The 15,526-nt window shown below is 40.8% G+C and overlaps 1 protein-coding gene across 4 annotated transcripts in view; it reads left to right on the top strand.

Annotated features, from left to right (window-relative positions):
- Positions 1-14,885, top strand: part of Ptgr2 (prostaglandin reductase 2) — a 30,596-nt gene extending 15,711 nt beyond the window's left edge. For 3 of the 4 annotated variants that reach the window (NM_001252625.1, NM_001252626.1, NM_029880.3), the window contains 6 exons: positions 1,290-1,460; positions 4,979-5,188; positions 6,829-6,950; positions 7,398-7,485; positions 9,972-10,011; positions 12,990-14,885. In NM_001252625.1, coding sequence (NP_001239554.1) covers positions 1,290-1,460; positions 4,979-5,188; positions 6,829-6,950; positions 7,398-7,485; positions 9,972-10,011; positions 12,990-13,066 — 708 coding nt within the window. In that variant the 3' untranslated portion in view covers positions 13,067-14,885. The remainder of the gene's footprint in view (positions 1-1,289; positions 1,461-4,978; positions 5,189-6,828; positions 6,951-7,397; positions 7,486-9,971; positions 10,012-12,989) is intronic. The other variant, XM_006516369.1, reaches the window with a different exon arrangement.
- The last annotated feature ends 641 nt before the right edge of the window (positions 14,886-15,526 follow it).

Here is a 15,526-nt window from a genome sequence, read left to right on the forward strand (position 1 = left end):
GCTTGTCTACTTAGCAGAGTAAATGCAGTAGCCTCCCCGTTACAGCTGTGGCCTCACTGGCCACAGGCTTCGGATCAGGTTTATTGTTCCAGATGTAAATTCCTTCTTTCAGAACTGGACCTCACATCCACTCAGAAAGTGGCTAGTTACCTGTGACACTCTTGCTATACTGTGCACCACCACACACATTTTGCCTAGAGGATTGGTATTGTTGCAGACAAGGTCCACAGCTAAGGAAAGTACTGATGACGTTCTTCCCCCGGCAGTTTAAATGGCACGAAGTCCTCACAGGGAGAGGGAGCTTCTAGCTCAGCTAGAGCTGATTTCTCTGTGGCTTGCCACTTGAGCAGGCCCTAGGATCTCACCATCTAGTTCTGGTGAGCAACCAACGTCCATGGCAGTTGCCTTTATTGTTTTGGGGTCTGTTTCCAACAACTTGAAGGGATGTAGCCCACCCCAGGCTGGGATTTTAGTTTCATACTGTATGGGTTCTGGGAGCAGCTTAGTTACCTACTTAGTATCTCTGCTCAAATGAGTTGGATGGTTTTTTTAAGATTTATTTATTTATTATATGTATGTACACTGTAGCTGTCTTCAGACACTCCAGAAGAGGGCATTAGATCCCATTAGAGATGGTTGTGAGCCACCATGTGGTTGCTGGGAATTGAACTCAGGGCCTCTGGAAGAGCAAGACAGTGCTCTTAACCGCTGAGCCATCTCTCCAGCCCATGAGTTGGGATTTTAGATCTATGTTTACTTCGCAATTGCAGAGATTTAAAAACCTTATGGCTTTGCCTTGTATTTTCCTAGTACACATTTTTTTCTCTGCTGGTATATACATGGGAATTCACAAAAAATAGTTTATGTAAGAACTGTTAAAGTTGGTTTTGTTAATGTGAAGAGAATATTTATTGCTTTTTCTTTTTATGTGTGAGTTTACACAGACTGGGTAGTTTAATCAACAGGGACACACTTCCTATTCTAAAGGTTAAAAACCCAAGATTGAGGTTCTGGAACATTCAGTTTCTGGCAAGGTCTCTTTCAGCTTGCAGGAAAAGGACTTGTTGTGTTAGCAAATACCTTTTCAGGCAGTGAGGGATATTGCATCTGTTCCTTCTTCTAATGGCATGCATGTATTAGGTTCCGGCTTTATGACCTTATTTAACCTCGAATACCACCTAAAAGTCTTGATCCATTATACTTAGGGGATATAAAAGTTTAACATGAAGGTCGTTGGGGAATAAAACATTAATTTCAGTGTTGTTTAAAATCTATGTCTTTTATTTTAGGTAGACCCACAACTTGTAGATGGACACCTTTCATATTTTCTTGGGGCTATAGGTATGCCTGGCTTGACTTCCTTGATTGGGGTACAGGAGAAAGGCCATATATCTGCTGGATCTAATCAGACAATGGTTGTCAGTGGAGCAGCAGGCGCCTGTGGATCTTTGGCTGGGCAGGTAAAGTTTCCAAAAATTACCTGACTTTCCTAAAACAGAAGACATAATACATGTATATAATCTAAACACATAATTATGTGCAAATAATTAAAATATAAAACTAAGGGCCGGTGACATGGCTCATTTGCTAGAGTGCTTGCCTAGCATGCATGAAGCTCTGAGTTTGATCCTTAGCCCCACATACAGTGGTGTGGTGATGCACACCCATAATCTCAGCACATAGGGAACGGAGGCAGGAAGATCAGAAGTTCAGTGTTATCCTCTGCTACTTACTGAGTTCAAGCCCAGCTTGGATTACATAAAATGTTTTCATAAAAAGTAATTAATGTATTCTAGGAGTTGGCCAGCAAATAACCTTACACCCATGCACATGCAAGCAACACTAATTCAACGTAATGGGTTTTTAAAAAACAAACAAGCAAACAAACAAACAAATGTAGGTGCGGGATGCATTAAGATGAAGAAGGAGTTCCAGAAGGAATGGGAGGGGATAAGAAATGAGAATGTGGCTGACTGTAATGTCTATAATGTAATGTATATCACATAGGATAGACATGTGAAAGAAAAATTATTTCAATTAAAAAAGATTTGTTGTTTTTGTGATGTGTATGAGTGAGTGCCTGCACATATGTTTGTGTTTTAGATCCCTTGGAACTAGAGTTACAAGTAGTTGTGAGCCTCCTGATATTGGTGTTTGGAACAGAACTCAGTAAGAGCAGTAAGTGCTCTTAACCACTGAGCCATCTCTCCAGCCCTCTTATTTCAAATTTTTAAGATCATATGTCATTACTTTTTACACATTGTTGGCAGAAAAGGTGTTATTACCTATTTAGATTTTGTTGACAACAATATAGAAAATACAGGGGTTTGTGTCTCTCTGTTAAATAAAATGATGTGGCAATTGTTAAAGTAGTTCTGTTATCCATATAGGGATGAAAGTCATAGCAATCTATCCGTAATTGAATTAAAGACAAACAGGCAGGGTTGGAGAGGTGGCTCCGTGGTTAAGAGCATTTGCCGGTCTTGCAGAGAACCAAGGTCTAGGTCTCAGCCCCATAGAGTGCCTTAGGACTCTATAACTCCAGGTCAGGGGATCTAGTGCTGCCTTCTTGCTTCTCAGGCACCAAACATGTACATAATACATACATACATACACACATACAGCCAAACACACAAATACATCTTTACAAACAATGACAAACAGATTGTCTTAGTTGGGCTGTAAAGAGACACCATGACCATGGCAATGCTTATCAAGGAAAACATTTAATTGGGGCAGGCTTACAGTTGAGAGGGTCACTCCATTATTGTCTGGCAGGAAACATGGCTGCTGCAGGCAGACATGGTGCTGGAGAAGGAGCTGAGAGTTCTACATCTTGATCAACAGGCAGCAGAGGGAGACTGAGCCAGGATAGGTGTAGCTTAAGCATATAAAACCTCAAAGCCTACCCCCATGGTGACAACACCTAATAATGCCACTCCCTATAAGCCTATGGGGGCTAATTATAAACTACCACAGGGGTCTTGGGTTGTAGTTCAGTGGTGAGAGCCCTTGTTAAGCATGGATGAGGCTCTACGTTGCCCGCACCAAACAACATAAAATCAAACTCATATTTAAAAAAAAAAAATCTTAATTCTTCCTCAAGAAGGTTGTTTGTTTGTTTATATTTTGAGGCACAGTCACTTGTCTGCCTGGCTAGCCCTGAATTCCTGTTCCTCCTCCCTCACCCTCTCATAACATGCTGAGATTACAATAGTGCCAAAAGCATGTATTGATTTGTAGGCATGCAGTAAATGTTCCGAAAGAACTGTACAAAGTGCAGTGTTTTATAAATAGTAGCTATATTAGTTGTCTTTGCTGTGATAAAGTGTGACAGAGGTGACCCAAGCAAGGAGGGTTGTACTTGGTACACAGGTCCAGGGTGTGGTTTCTTCTGGCACGGAAGTCATGATCATAGGCGCCCAAGGCAGACTGTCCAATTGCATCAGCACTCGGGAAACAGAAAGCAAGGGATGCTTGTACTCAGCTCGTTTCTTTCTGTGTGTTCAGTGTGGGACCCAGGCCATGGGTGGTACCACTCACATTAGTGGTGGGTCTTCCCTTTTCAGTTAACCTAATGAGTCATTACAGATATGCCCAGAGGTTTGCTAGATGGTGATGCTAGATCTTGTCAAGTGGACAGTCAAGATGAGCCACCATAGCAGCTGTGGGGGCTTGAAAGAGAATGTCCCATAACCTCTGCTATTGAACACTTGTTGCCCAGTTGGTGCTGCTGTTTGGGGAGATGGTGCAGCCTTGCTGGGGGAAGCATGTCACGGGGACAGGCTTTGAGAGTTCATAGCCTCATCCTACAGTTGCTTTCCTCTTCCTGCTTGTGGCTGAAGGTATGATTTCTACTTCCTGCTCCTGCCACCAGCACCATGATGGACTCTTGTTCATCTGAAACCATAATCTCTCTTCCTTAGGCTGCTTTTGCTTCTGGTGTTTTATCATAGCAACAGAAAGTAACAGACACAGTAGCCTTTATAGTATGGGAAATAGAATACTATATTTTAGCAGTAATTTGTGTTCTTCACTGCCCTGAAAATTATTGAATTTTAAGAGTGATACTTTGGGTCTCATTACTTATATTAAGGTTGAATTTTAAACTACATTTTATTGTTTTGTTTTTTTAAGGATCACATTATCTGCCCTCAGTATTTGTTTTTTTGTTTTGTTTATTTTGGGGTACATGTTCTCTTGGCTGTCCTAGAACTCAGAACAAGCTGGCTTTGAACTCATAGAGATACTCTTGCCTTGTGCTAGGATCAGAGGTGTGGATAGTAATGCTTTAAATTTTTTGTTAAACAATCAGTGGTGGTGCACACCTTTAATCTCAGCACTTGTGAGGCAAAGGCAGGTAAGCAGAGGTAGTAGATCTCTGCATTCAAGGCCAACCTGGGCTATACAGACAACCCAGTCTCAAACAAAAACAAAAACAAAAACAAAAACAAAAACAAAAAAAACAAACCAATTTTTTTTAAAGTTAAAAGCACTGTCATCAAATCTAAATTGTGACAAATACTAAGTGTTAATATTGCTGTGATGAAACATTATGACCAAAATAAAGCTAAGAGTCTATTCTGCTTCTACTTCCAGGTAACAGTCCATCACTGATGGAAGTCAGGGCAGGAACTTAAATGGTACAAACCCAGTGATAAGACCTGATGCAGAGAAGGAGGAGTACTATTGTACTAGCTTTTTCATAGACTCTAGGACCATCAGCCCAGGGGTGGTACCACTCACAATAGGCTGGGCCCTCCCACTTCAAACACTAATTAAGAAAATACACTACACTTAAACTTTATGGAGGCATTTTCTCAATTGAAGTTCTCTCCTCTCAGAAGTTGTGTCAAGCTGACATAAAAATTATCCAGGATAAATACTCTCTTTTACTTGCAATAATATCTTGTATACTTGACATTTTTATGTCTGTGTGAATATAAAGTCATTTAATTTTCAAAAACTTCCTCCCCAGATTGGCCACCTGCTTGGCTGTTCCAGAGTGGTGGGAATTTGTGGAACGCAGGAGAAATGTCTCTTTTTGACCTCAGAGCTGGGGTTTGATGCTGCAGTTAATTACAAAACAGGGAATGTGGCAGAGCAGCTGCGAGAAGCGTGCCCGGGCGGAGTGGATGTCTACTTTGACAATGTTGGAGGTGACATCAGCAACGCGGTGATAAGTCAGGTTGTCTGCTGATTCGTCTCTGTTACAGATCTCTACTATGTTACAGATTACTTAATGTAAAATAATATTTATTTATTGTGATCTACTTTTGTTTGATACAGAGGGGGAGCTATAAAACTACAAGGCTCATTTTGAAAGATTGCATTATCATTTTGTATTTAAGTTATACAAAAGATTTTATTGATACTTTCATTTGATTGCACATTTGTATTCTGAATTTCAGCTCCTAACTAGCAATATAATATTTTTACCTTTAATTTACTGTTGTGAAAAATTAAGAGCTGCAGTTTTGAAATGGTGAGACCCTGATCACCATCTATCAGTCACCTCATAGCCATAACCCTGAGTTGAGTAGGGAGATTGTTTTCATAGATTATAAGTGTTATATATTTTTATTGATAATGTAGTAAAATATCAACAGTTGAGAATAAGAATTTACTATATGTAAAATTACCTGCAGTTGAGATTACATTATTTTTTTTAAAGATTTATTTATTTATTTATTATAGGTAAGTACACTGTAACTGTCTTCAGACACTCCAGAAGGCATCATATTTCGTTACAGATGGTTGTGAGCCACCATGTGGTTGCTGGGATTTGAACTCAGTACCTTCGGAAGAGCAGTCGGTTCTCTTAACTACTGGGCCATCTCGCCAGCCCCGGAGATTAAATTATTTAAATCTAAAGAGATATATTACTGGGCCAGAGAATGGTTCAGGTTGAGAGTGTGTACTGCTTTTGCAGATGACCTAAGTTTGATTCCCAGCTTCTATGTCATCTATGTCAGTCAGGAAGCTCAAACACCTATAAGTCCAGCTCCAAGGAGGACTGACACTTCTGGCCTCCTCAGGCACTTGCCCTTATATGCATGTATCTGTTGTGGGGTGTCCAGCAGAGAAGACTACTGGGACATTGGTTTAAGTCGATAGAAAGTCTGTTATTAGCTGGCTACCAACTACATAACATGTTTAGGATCCTAGTGTAGCCCTGAGCCTTTCTCAGGGTGAGCTTTTAAGCATAAAAACCATATCCTAAATTGATATAGTTCAGTTAACAAGAACAGTTAGTCAGAAGGAAAGCTAAGAAGCCAAAAGCAGGATTGTAGACTTTGATGGATTAGGTCTCTGTTTTCATTTTTGTCAGGTGGTGCTGTCAAAGTGCTGAGTTTTACAGCCTGAATGGTACTTCCATCATAGAGTCAGTTGTGCTGAGGTCTGGGGCCCTGTTATAGTTCCTACACACAGACCCATATATATATATACATACATACATACATACATATATATACATACATACATACATAATTAAAAATAGTAAAGCTTTTAAAATAGAAATATATGACTACTAATAAGAGTAGCAAGGTCAGTGTCAGTGACAACTAATATAACTAACTGTTCTTGTTAACATTTCAGTGCACATAGAACTTCAGCTCTAGGTCTGAAAGCATATGGTGAACAGAAAATTCATGCAGGTACAACAAATAAATTAAAATTTTAAAATACTTCTAAATAGGAAAATCTTCAAAACAAATGCAATTAATTGGCAACGAAGTGTGATGGTTAAGTAGGCTTTCATTGATTAGTCATAAATCCATCAATTGGCAAGGTGTCCAGGTCTAATCATCAGCGTCCTCTCCACAGATGAATGAGAACAGCCACATCATCCTGTGTGGTCAGATTTCTCAGTACAGTAACGATGTGCCCTACCCTCCTCCACTGCCCCCTGCAGTAGAAGCCATCCGGAAGGAACGAAACATCACAAGGTGTGCCCTTCACCTCTGTCCTCACTGCTACCTTCACGGGGGCTGGGCTGGGGAGATAATAAGTACATGGATGTGAAATGTACTCAGTTACAGGTTCTTTCTTATTAAATAAAACTGAAAAGTATATATTTAAGGAAGCTCAATATTTAAATCTTGGTTCACTTATCCTCAGACAACTAATACTTCTGGTTTGGACTGTATGAAATCCTGTGAGGACAGGGAAAGAATGTTAGCCACAAAGGAAAAATCACAATGCTGTTGTCAAATAGCTTGTAGAGATAAGCAGAGATAAACAGGCAAAGTTAGTGTACTTCCACCTTAACTACACCTACAACTGTATTTGACCAGACTCAGCATGGTTAAATGCTCCCTTAAAGACTAACAAGATATTACCATTTGGGTTCTCCCTCTTGAAAGTTCTCTAATTCTTTTATTTTCTACTTACAGAGAGAGATTTACGGTATTAAATTATAAAGATAAATTTGAGCCTGGAATTCTACAGCTGAGTCAGTGGTTTAAAGAAGGAAAGCTAAAGGTAAAACTTTTGCTCTTTGAACCAGGTATCACGTAGCTCAAGCTGGCCTTGAACTTGACCTTCAGCCCTTAGCCTACTACCTCTTCCTCACTAGTGTGAGGATTGTAGGCATGCTCTACCCAGGACTAACCAAGTGCTCTACCAACTGAGCCACATCCCCAGCCTGAACTTCTATTTATTAACTATAAATGTATATATTTTTCTGACATTTGGCATGCTTTTATTTTACTATGAATTCCTAGAAAAGATGGGCTAGAGAAATGGCTCAGTGGTTTAGAGCACACAGTACTCTTACGGAGGACCAACCCAACACTGTTCTCCAGTAGGTATGTCAGGCTGCTCACAGTGGCTGTGACTGCAGCTCCAGGGCTCTGTGACCCTCTCTGCAACCCCTAAGCAGCCGCACTCCCATGCACATACTCACAGACACACACTTCAGAAAGTCAACCTCTGAGTAAATTCCCTCCCAGTGACTGATCTGATTGCGGAGCCCTTTTATCGCCTTTTGCAGTTTTTATTAAGCTCAGGCCTGTAGACGGCAGACGCTGCTGTGGCTAAGAGCACTTGCTGCTTTTGCAGAGGACCTGGATTTGGTTCTAAATGTCTCTAACTAACTCAGTGCCAGGGAATCCAGTGACCTCTCTTGGCCCTACAGGGACAAAGTGGTGCACAGATGTACATACATAAATATATGTAGGCAAAACACTCATAACATAAAATAAAAATAAAATCTTTTAAACAGTTTTTGTTTTGAGACAGGATTTCTCAGTGTAACCAGCCCTGGCTGTCCTGGATCCACTTTGTAGACCAAGCTGGCCTGGAATTCGTCCTGCCTCTGCCTCTGCTCTATGCCCCTGTGCCCCCGGCGCCCCCCACCCCCGTACCCCTGCGCCCTGCCTCTCTGCCTCTGCTGGGATTAAAGGCTCACACCACCACACCTGGCTCGTTTAAACAACTAAGCTTTATTTTCCATAGGTTATTTATAAAATCAATAGCAGTTTCTCCTGAAATCTAAATTTGTAGTGTTTATTAATTTAAAAAATATTTATGAATTGTACTTAGAAATTCTGAATTTTTAAATTAATTCAATTTTATGTGTATAGATGTTTTGTCTACAGGAATGTATGTGTATCACTTGCTTGCCCTGGTTCTCACAGAGGCTAGAAGTAGGTGTCAGAGTCCCCAGGAACTGGAGTTACAGACAATTGTGAGATGCCATCTGGGTAACTGGGAATTGAACCTGGGTCCTCTGGGAGAGCAGCAGTCTTAACTGCTGAGCCATCTCTCCAGCCCCAGAAACTGTGCTTTCTTAAAAGTCATATAGGCACATATCAGAACTGTCTTTGGATAATCTTTTTTTTATGGAAATGTGTTAAATTTTATATAACTAGAATGAGTCATTACTGCATTTTAGAAAGTACAGTACAGCTGTAAGCTCACTAATGTGTTATATTACTTTGGTTTCATACAACCTATTTCCTTATGATTTCTATAGAGTTCAGTAAATATCCTTTTAATATTTTTTTCTTGTGGTTATTCCCACATCTCTTTTAGCTGTTGGGCAAAATTAGAAATTATTAATCTGGGGGCTGGTGAGATGGCTCAGTGGTTAAGAGCATTGACTGCTCTTCAGAAGGTCCTGAGTTCAATTCCCAGCAACCACATGGTGGCTCACAACCATCTGTAATGAGATCCAATGCCCTCTTCTGGTGTGTCTGAAGGCTGCTACAGGGTACTCACATTAAATAAATACACATACATACATACATACATACATACATACATACATACATTTTTTTTTTAAAGTGAAACTCCACCAGGAGTAGAGGTGGAGTACACCTTTAAAAAAAAAAAAAAGAAATTATTAATCTGTGATAAGATGTTCTTGAAACTTGAGAATGATTATATATGTGTATACTTAGATAATTTTTTCCAAGAGGGTCTTTATGGACTGGGGGTGTAACTTGGTAGGGTACATGCTTAGCATGCATGAAGCAGAAAGTAAAACTGGTACAGTGGCACAGGCCTGTCATGCGAGCACTTGGGAGGTGAGGGCAGGAGAGGATCATAATTCAAGGTCCTTCTCTGCTACAAAACCTGGGTGTACAGTTTGTTTAACGTGGGCTGGAGAGGGGCTGGGGCGGGATGGGACTGTAAAATTGCTCAGGAAGTATGGACACTCACTGCTAAGTACAGAAAGAACGCAGCTGAGCCTGTAGCGCAGGCCTTTAAACCTCACCTGGGAGGCAGACTCGGTCTGACTTCTTTGCCTTTGAGGCCAGCCTGCTCTATGGAGAGAAAAAGGATCTGCAAGTTGCATGCTCTGAATGACACGTGTGCACCCACCCACAAAACAAATGAATGGAAAAAACAAAATGTTTTTTTAGAAAGATTAGACAATGGAATATAGGATATTACTGTTCTGAACAGTATTGTTTCCTTTTATGGAAACCATTAGCCCTAAATCTAGCTATTGTGATTTACAGGTCAAGGAGACCATGGCAAAGGGCTTGGAAAACATGGGAGGTAAGATGAATAAAGATTGATTTCATATATGTGTTCAACACATGGAGTGGGTTTTCTTTTAACACTACCTTTCAGGTGTTTTTCTTTTGTTCTAGAGAATGGGCCTATGGCTTTGTGCACATTGAGCACACATTTCCCCACTGTGCTAACCCCGAGCTACTCTTCTCCCCCTTTTTAGAAGCACAGGGGACCAGTGTCAGCGGAAACACTGTGCTTTTGTCTATGCAGCCAGGGGGGATGCCAGGCAAGGCCTCTCAGACCACGCCGTATCTCTGTATCTTCTTCCCCCACCATCTCCCCCCTCCCTCTCCCTCTCCCTCTCCCTCTCCCTCTCCCTCTCCCTCTCCCTCCGTCTCTCTCTCTCTCTCTCTCTCTCTCTCTCTCTCTCTCTCTCTCTCTCTCTCTCTCTCGTTGGTTTTAAACTTAATTGGCAGCTGAAGCTGGGTTGGCCTTAAATTCCTGATCCTGCTTTCACCTTGAAAGTGCTGGAATTACAGGCATTTGCCACCACACCCATCTTACTTTCTTGTTACAACTTATTGCTGGGGCTGAGGATGCAGGCTGGTGGGTAGAGTGCTTGTGTGCCATGAATGAAGCACAAACGGATCACCCATAGTAGCAACCACCGTAACCCCAGGCAACACGGCCAACCAAGGTCATTCTCAGCTATGTGAGACTGTCTTAAAAATAAAACAAACAAAATGGAATTATCTCTTCCCTGTAAACAGTCCTAGATATGTAGGCTTTCTAAATGATTGCAATCCAATATCATTAGAGTTGACTTTAGTGATATTTCCTATTTGTATGAGTTACGTTTTTATCATTGTGAGAAAATACCCAAAATAAAATGTTAGGGAATTGTTTTGCTCATGATTTTAGAGGCTTCAGTTCATGGTCACGTGGCCCGTGCACTTAGGTAGGGCAGATCATCATGGGAGTACATGCGGCACTTTTAACATCATGGTGGACAGGAAACTGAGAAGACAGAAAGGAAGGGCTCAACTCTAGTGACCTACTCTCTCCAGCTAAGTCCCACTTCCTAAAGCTCCCAGAACCTCCTAAAGAGTACGGCTGAGGAGCAAGCCTTAAGCAAAGCAAGCCTGACATGCTATATTCAACCACATCAAGAGGCAGTTTTCATAGTCCAAGTACAATGTCATGTACTATATAAGTATTGCTTTGGCTTCTCAGCTTATAAAACATAAGCACTACGAGAGCTTTATAGGCTTTAGGTAACTTCTCAGATTAAATTCCTCAGACATAAGATTAATAAGATTTCTAAATTCCACTTTTGTTTTCTTTTTTTTTTTTTTTTTTTTTAAAGATTTATTTATTATTATATGTAAGTACATTGTAGCTGTCTTCAGACACACCAGAAGAGGGAGTCAGATCTTGTTACGGATGGTTGTGAGCCACCATGTGGTTGCTGGGATTTGAACTCTGGACCTTTGGAAGAGCAGTCGGGTGCTCTCACCCACTAAGCCATCTCACCAGCCCCACTTTTGTTTTCTTTTTTGCCTAACATAGACTTAGACATTCTCTTGTTCATTTCAAATGAAAAGGCTTAAAGCAAACTGATTTTTTCCTTTTTTGAAAAAAAAATTAATATATTCCAAACTGAGATTTTGTATTTCAACATAAATTTTACTCATTTGGCTTAACAAGTATATGCTGTATTTACTCATAAAGCTTGTTAAGTTTCTAACATTCTGAATTATTTAAATTGTTTTTGCTGACATTTTGGCCCCATATTTATTTGCCTTTACTCAGAGTCTGTACTGTTATGGATACAGGTTAGACACGTCCCCTTTAAACAGCAGTGGGGTTCTTGTTATTTTTCAGTCTTTTGGAGGCTAGGTTTCTTTCAGTAAAGCTAGGATGATCCTGAACTCTTTACCGTCCTGCCCCAGGAACAACAGGTAAGAATCACAATCCCTGTATGCAGTGCTGGGTTAACTCAGCTGCTCCTAGGCTAGGCAGGTGGCACGTTACTGCCTGAGCTGTGTCCTCAGCCCAGCCACAGCTTTTCAGGATGTTGATTGGATTGCTTTGTATCTTACTTGTACCTTTTGTCTGTGTTTGTTTGAAGCGAGATCTCCTTTCCCTCTCCTCTTCCTTTTCTCACATTTCAAAATGCATTAATTCTTTCTTCAGGCCAGCCTGGGGCAGGTCCCCAACATCCAAGCTCACTGTTCAATGGAACTTTCCCTAGGTTTCTAAGATATAGACTGTATCTGAGGGAGGCAGTGTGCTCTCTCCTGCCCACCTCTTTCTGGTTGTTTTAGAGTCTTGTTCTATAGCCCAGACTGGCCTTAACTCACGATCCTCTAGCTTAACTCCAGAACGCTGGTTTTCATGCATACACCATGAGCGTTTTCTTCTGTATGTAGTATTAAATAAAACAAATCAAAACCAAAAACCATAGAGAAGCTGGGTGATGGTGTTGCATGCCTTTAATTCCAGCACAGGAGGCGGAAACAGGTGGATCTATCTATATGAGTTCAAGGCCAGCCTGGTCTACACCATATGCATGCATGGTGCTCATTAAGTTCAGAAGACAGTGTTGGATCCTCTAGAGCTGCTGCCAGGAATAGGAATGGTTGTAAGCTATCATGTGAATGCTGAGAACTGAACCCATGTCCTCTGCAAGAGTGACAAGCACTCTCAAACACTAAGCCATCTCTCCAGCTCCACATAAAAATACCCCCCACATCCCCCAACAGGCTTTCACTGGTTAGTCTGGGCTGTCCTGGAACTCACTCTGTAGACCAGGCTGGCCTCAAACTCTCAGTGCTAGGATTAAAGGCATGCACCACCACCACCACCACCCAGCCACAAAACAAACAAACAAACAAACAAACACACCTTAAAAGTAAAATCACAGAAGAAATTATTCAAACTAATTTTATATGTTAGACTTCTAACAGACATATAGTAACATTTCTCTTTTCAGACAACAAGTTTTGTTTTTCTTTCAGTTGCATTCCAGTCCATGATGACAGGGGGCAACGTAGGGAAACAGATCGTCTGCATTTCAGAAGATTCTTCTCTGTAGTCTTGGTGTGTCTTCATCAAGGAAGCCCTCCATTTTTCACTTCCCACAAAGATTCTTAACATGCATTTAAAAATAATCTTTCTGTACAGATAGTTCTTGATTCTAGTGTGATAATATTTTCTTTGTTGTATAACCACTTTATCTTCCATATCATATTCACTCTACATTTAACATGTGATTGCCTGCCATAATACAGGAGTTCTCAAGCTGTGGGTTACGGCCCCTCCGGAGGAGTTACATATCAGATATCTCGCATAACAGATATTTACATTATTATTCATAACAGCAAAATTACAGTTATAAGGTAATAACCGAATAATTTTATGGTTGGGGGTCACCACAACATGAGAGACTGTATTAAAGGGTGGGTGTATTAGGAAGGTTGAGAACCAATGCCACACTAGATTGAAGTTAGTATTACTTGTTTTTCTGTCTTTTTTACTTTGTTTTTGAGGCAAGATCTCTATATGACATCCACACTGGCCTCCAACTTGTGATCCTGGGGCTCTGTCTCCTAAGTCCTGGAATTGTAGGCATGTACCACTATGCCTGATTATTTTTCTTATAATAACTAATAATATTGTTTTGGAGATGGGTCTGTTAGTTTAGCTCAGGCTGGACTGACTCCTCAGGTCTCCCACTGCTGAGCCTGCTGGGATGCCAGGCAGCTGTCACTCACTAATATGTGGCTAATTTTGTTTGTGAAAATTAATATTACATATATTTGTATCAAATATTTAAAAAACCTGGGTGGTTTTTAACCCCAACTATTAGTGGATCATATATATATATATATATATCTTTAAATTACTTTTAGAACTGAATAAACAGTCTACGAATTCTAAGGTGAGAAGCAGTTAACATTTGTTGAACTGGTAACATTTTTACCATTCTTAAACTGAGTATTAGAATTGAGAAAGCCTTTCCATATTTTTGATGAGAGACTTTAAAAGTCTTTACCCGAATGTTTGTCTGTACACCACATGCATGTCTGGTGCCTACAGTGGAGAGTGGCTGGAGAGGGTATTGGGGCATTGGATCCCCTGGAACTGGAGAGAGTCTGAAGCCACCATGTGAGTGCTGGGTTCTAGAATGCAGATCCTCTGGTAGAGCAGGAGATGCTCTTAGTGTTGGCCACCTCTCCAGCCTGTCTGTACTTAATGGCATAAGTACATAGGATTTCGGGCAGCATTGGGAGTATTTACAGATTGTGGAACAGTTTGGGGTAGGACGTTTTGGGCTGGGAGTGGTCTGAGAAGATAAATGAGTGGTTGGGAGTCTCCAGAGACAAGGTTTACATCCAGGGATGATGTTTGTGTTCTGCCAAACAACTAATTGAGTAGCAAGCCTAACAACTTACTACGTGCTGATAAAAGCTTGTGTTTATTTTAGGAATTTTTTTTTAAAGACAAGAGTCTGTTAGGTAGCTTGCTATGTAATCCAGGCTGGCCTGGAACTCAAAGATATCCACTTGGCTGTCTGCCTCCGAGTGCCAGTGTTAAAGGCCTGTATCCCCATTCTGGGCTTATACTTTGGAGAACTAATAGATATAAACATCACTAAGAGTTTCACTGATGAAAGTGAGTCGGAGTGGTCAGGGCAGAACACTGATCAGTACTCTAGGGGCTCTGAGGTCAATCCCCAATGGTACCTTCCCACAACAAGCCCCAAGTAATCAAGCTCCAGAAAGCTATAGGATTAAGTAAATTAACCAATGGTTATAGACATGACTATTCCAGATATACTGATGTATCACATTTGTTTTCTTAATTTTCTCAACCTTTAGAAAAATAAAACTGGAGATGTTTTCTGAGTATGACTTATGACCACTTTTTTTTTTTACAGTCAATATATTTTAGAGGCAAAACAAATTAGCAGCCACTAAATCAAATTTTGCAGCGTTCTAACCTTGTTTTACATACTTTCTCTGGACCCCAGTTTTTCTTTCTGAACAGTTCTTCATCTCTTCATATAGTGGTAACTGGTAAATCTTTGTTTTTTAATCCTTTCTTAAATTTTAGGATTTTAGCTCCTAGTAAACATCTCCTTGCCACCCCAAGATTTTTGTCCCAGATACTGTGTAGGCCAGTTGTCCTTGTCATGGCCATCCTCAAATGGGATCACAGTCATGCTTCTCAGTGCGCAGGACAAACTGTATCGAGGAAATGTTTTCTCCCGGAACATTTTGTACCAAAACTATGACTCCCTAGCTCATCCAGACTCCTGGCTTATCTCTAACTTGAAAATGAGCGCCTTCAGAGAACATTATATCTCACAGGCACTATCTTTAGTCCCCTACTCTTCCACACCGCATCATGTTTTGTTGTTGTTGTTGTTTTTTGTTTTTTTGGACAAGGTCTCAACTATGTAGCCCTCGTTCACCGGGAACTCCTGGAGTACTGGGATTGCTGGAGTTACAGGCGTGTGCCACCACTGCAGATCTTAAGTTTCATGCAGTCA

This window comes from Mus musculus, chromosome 12, assembly GCF_000001635.26.
Source record: "Mus musculus strain C57BL/6J chromosome 12, GRCm38.p6 C57BL/6J".
Lineage (NCBI taxonomy): Eukaryota > Metazoa > Chordata > Mammalia > Rodentia > Muridae > Mus > Mus musculus.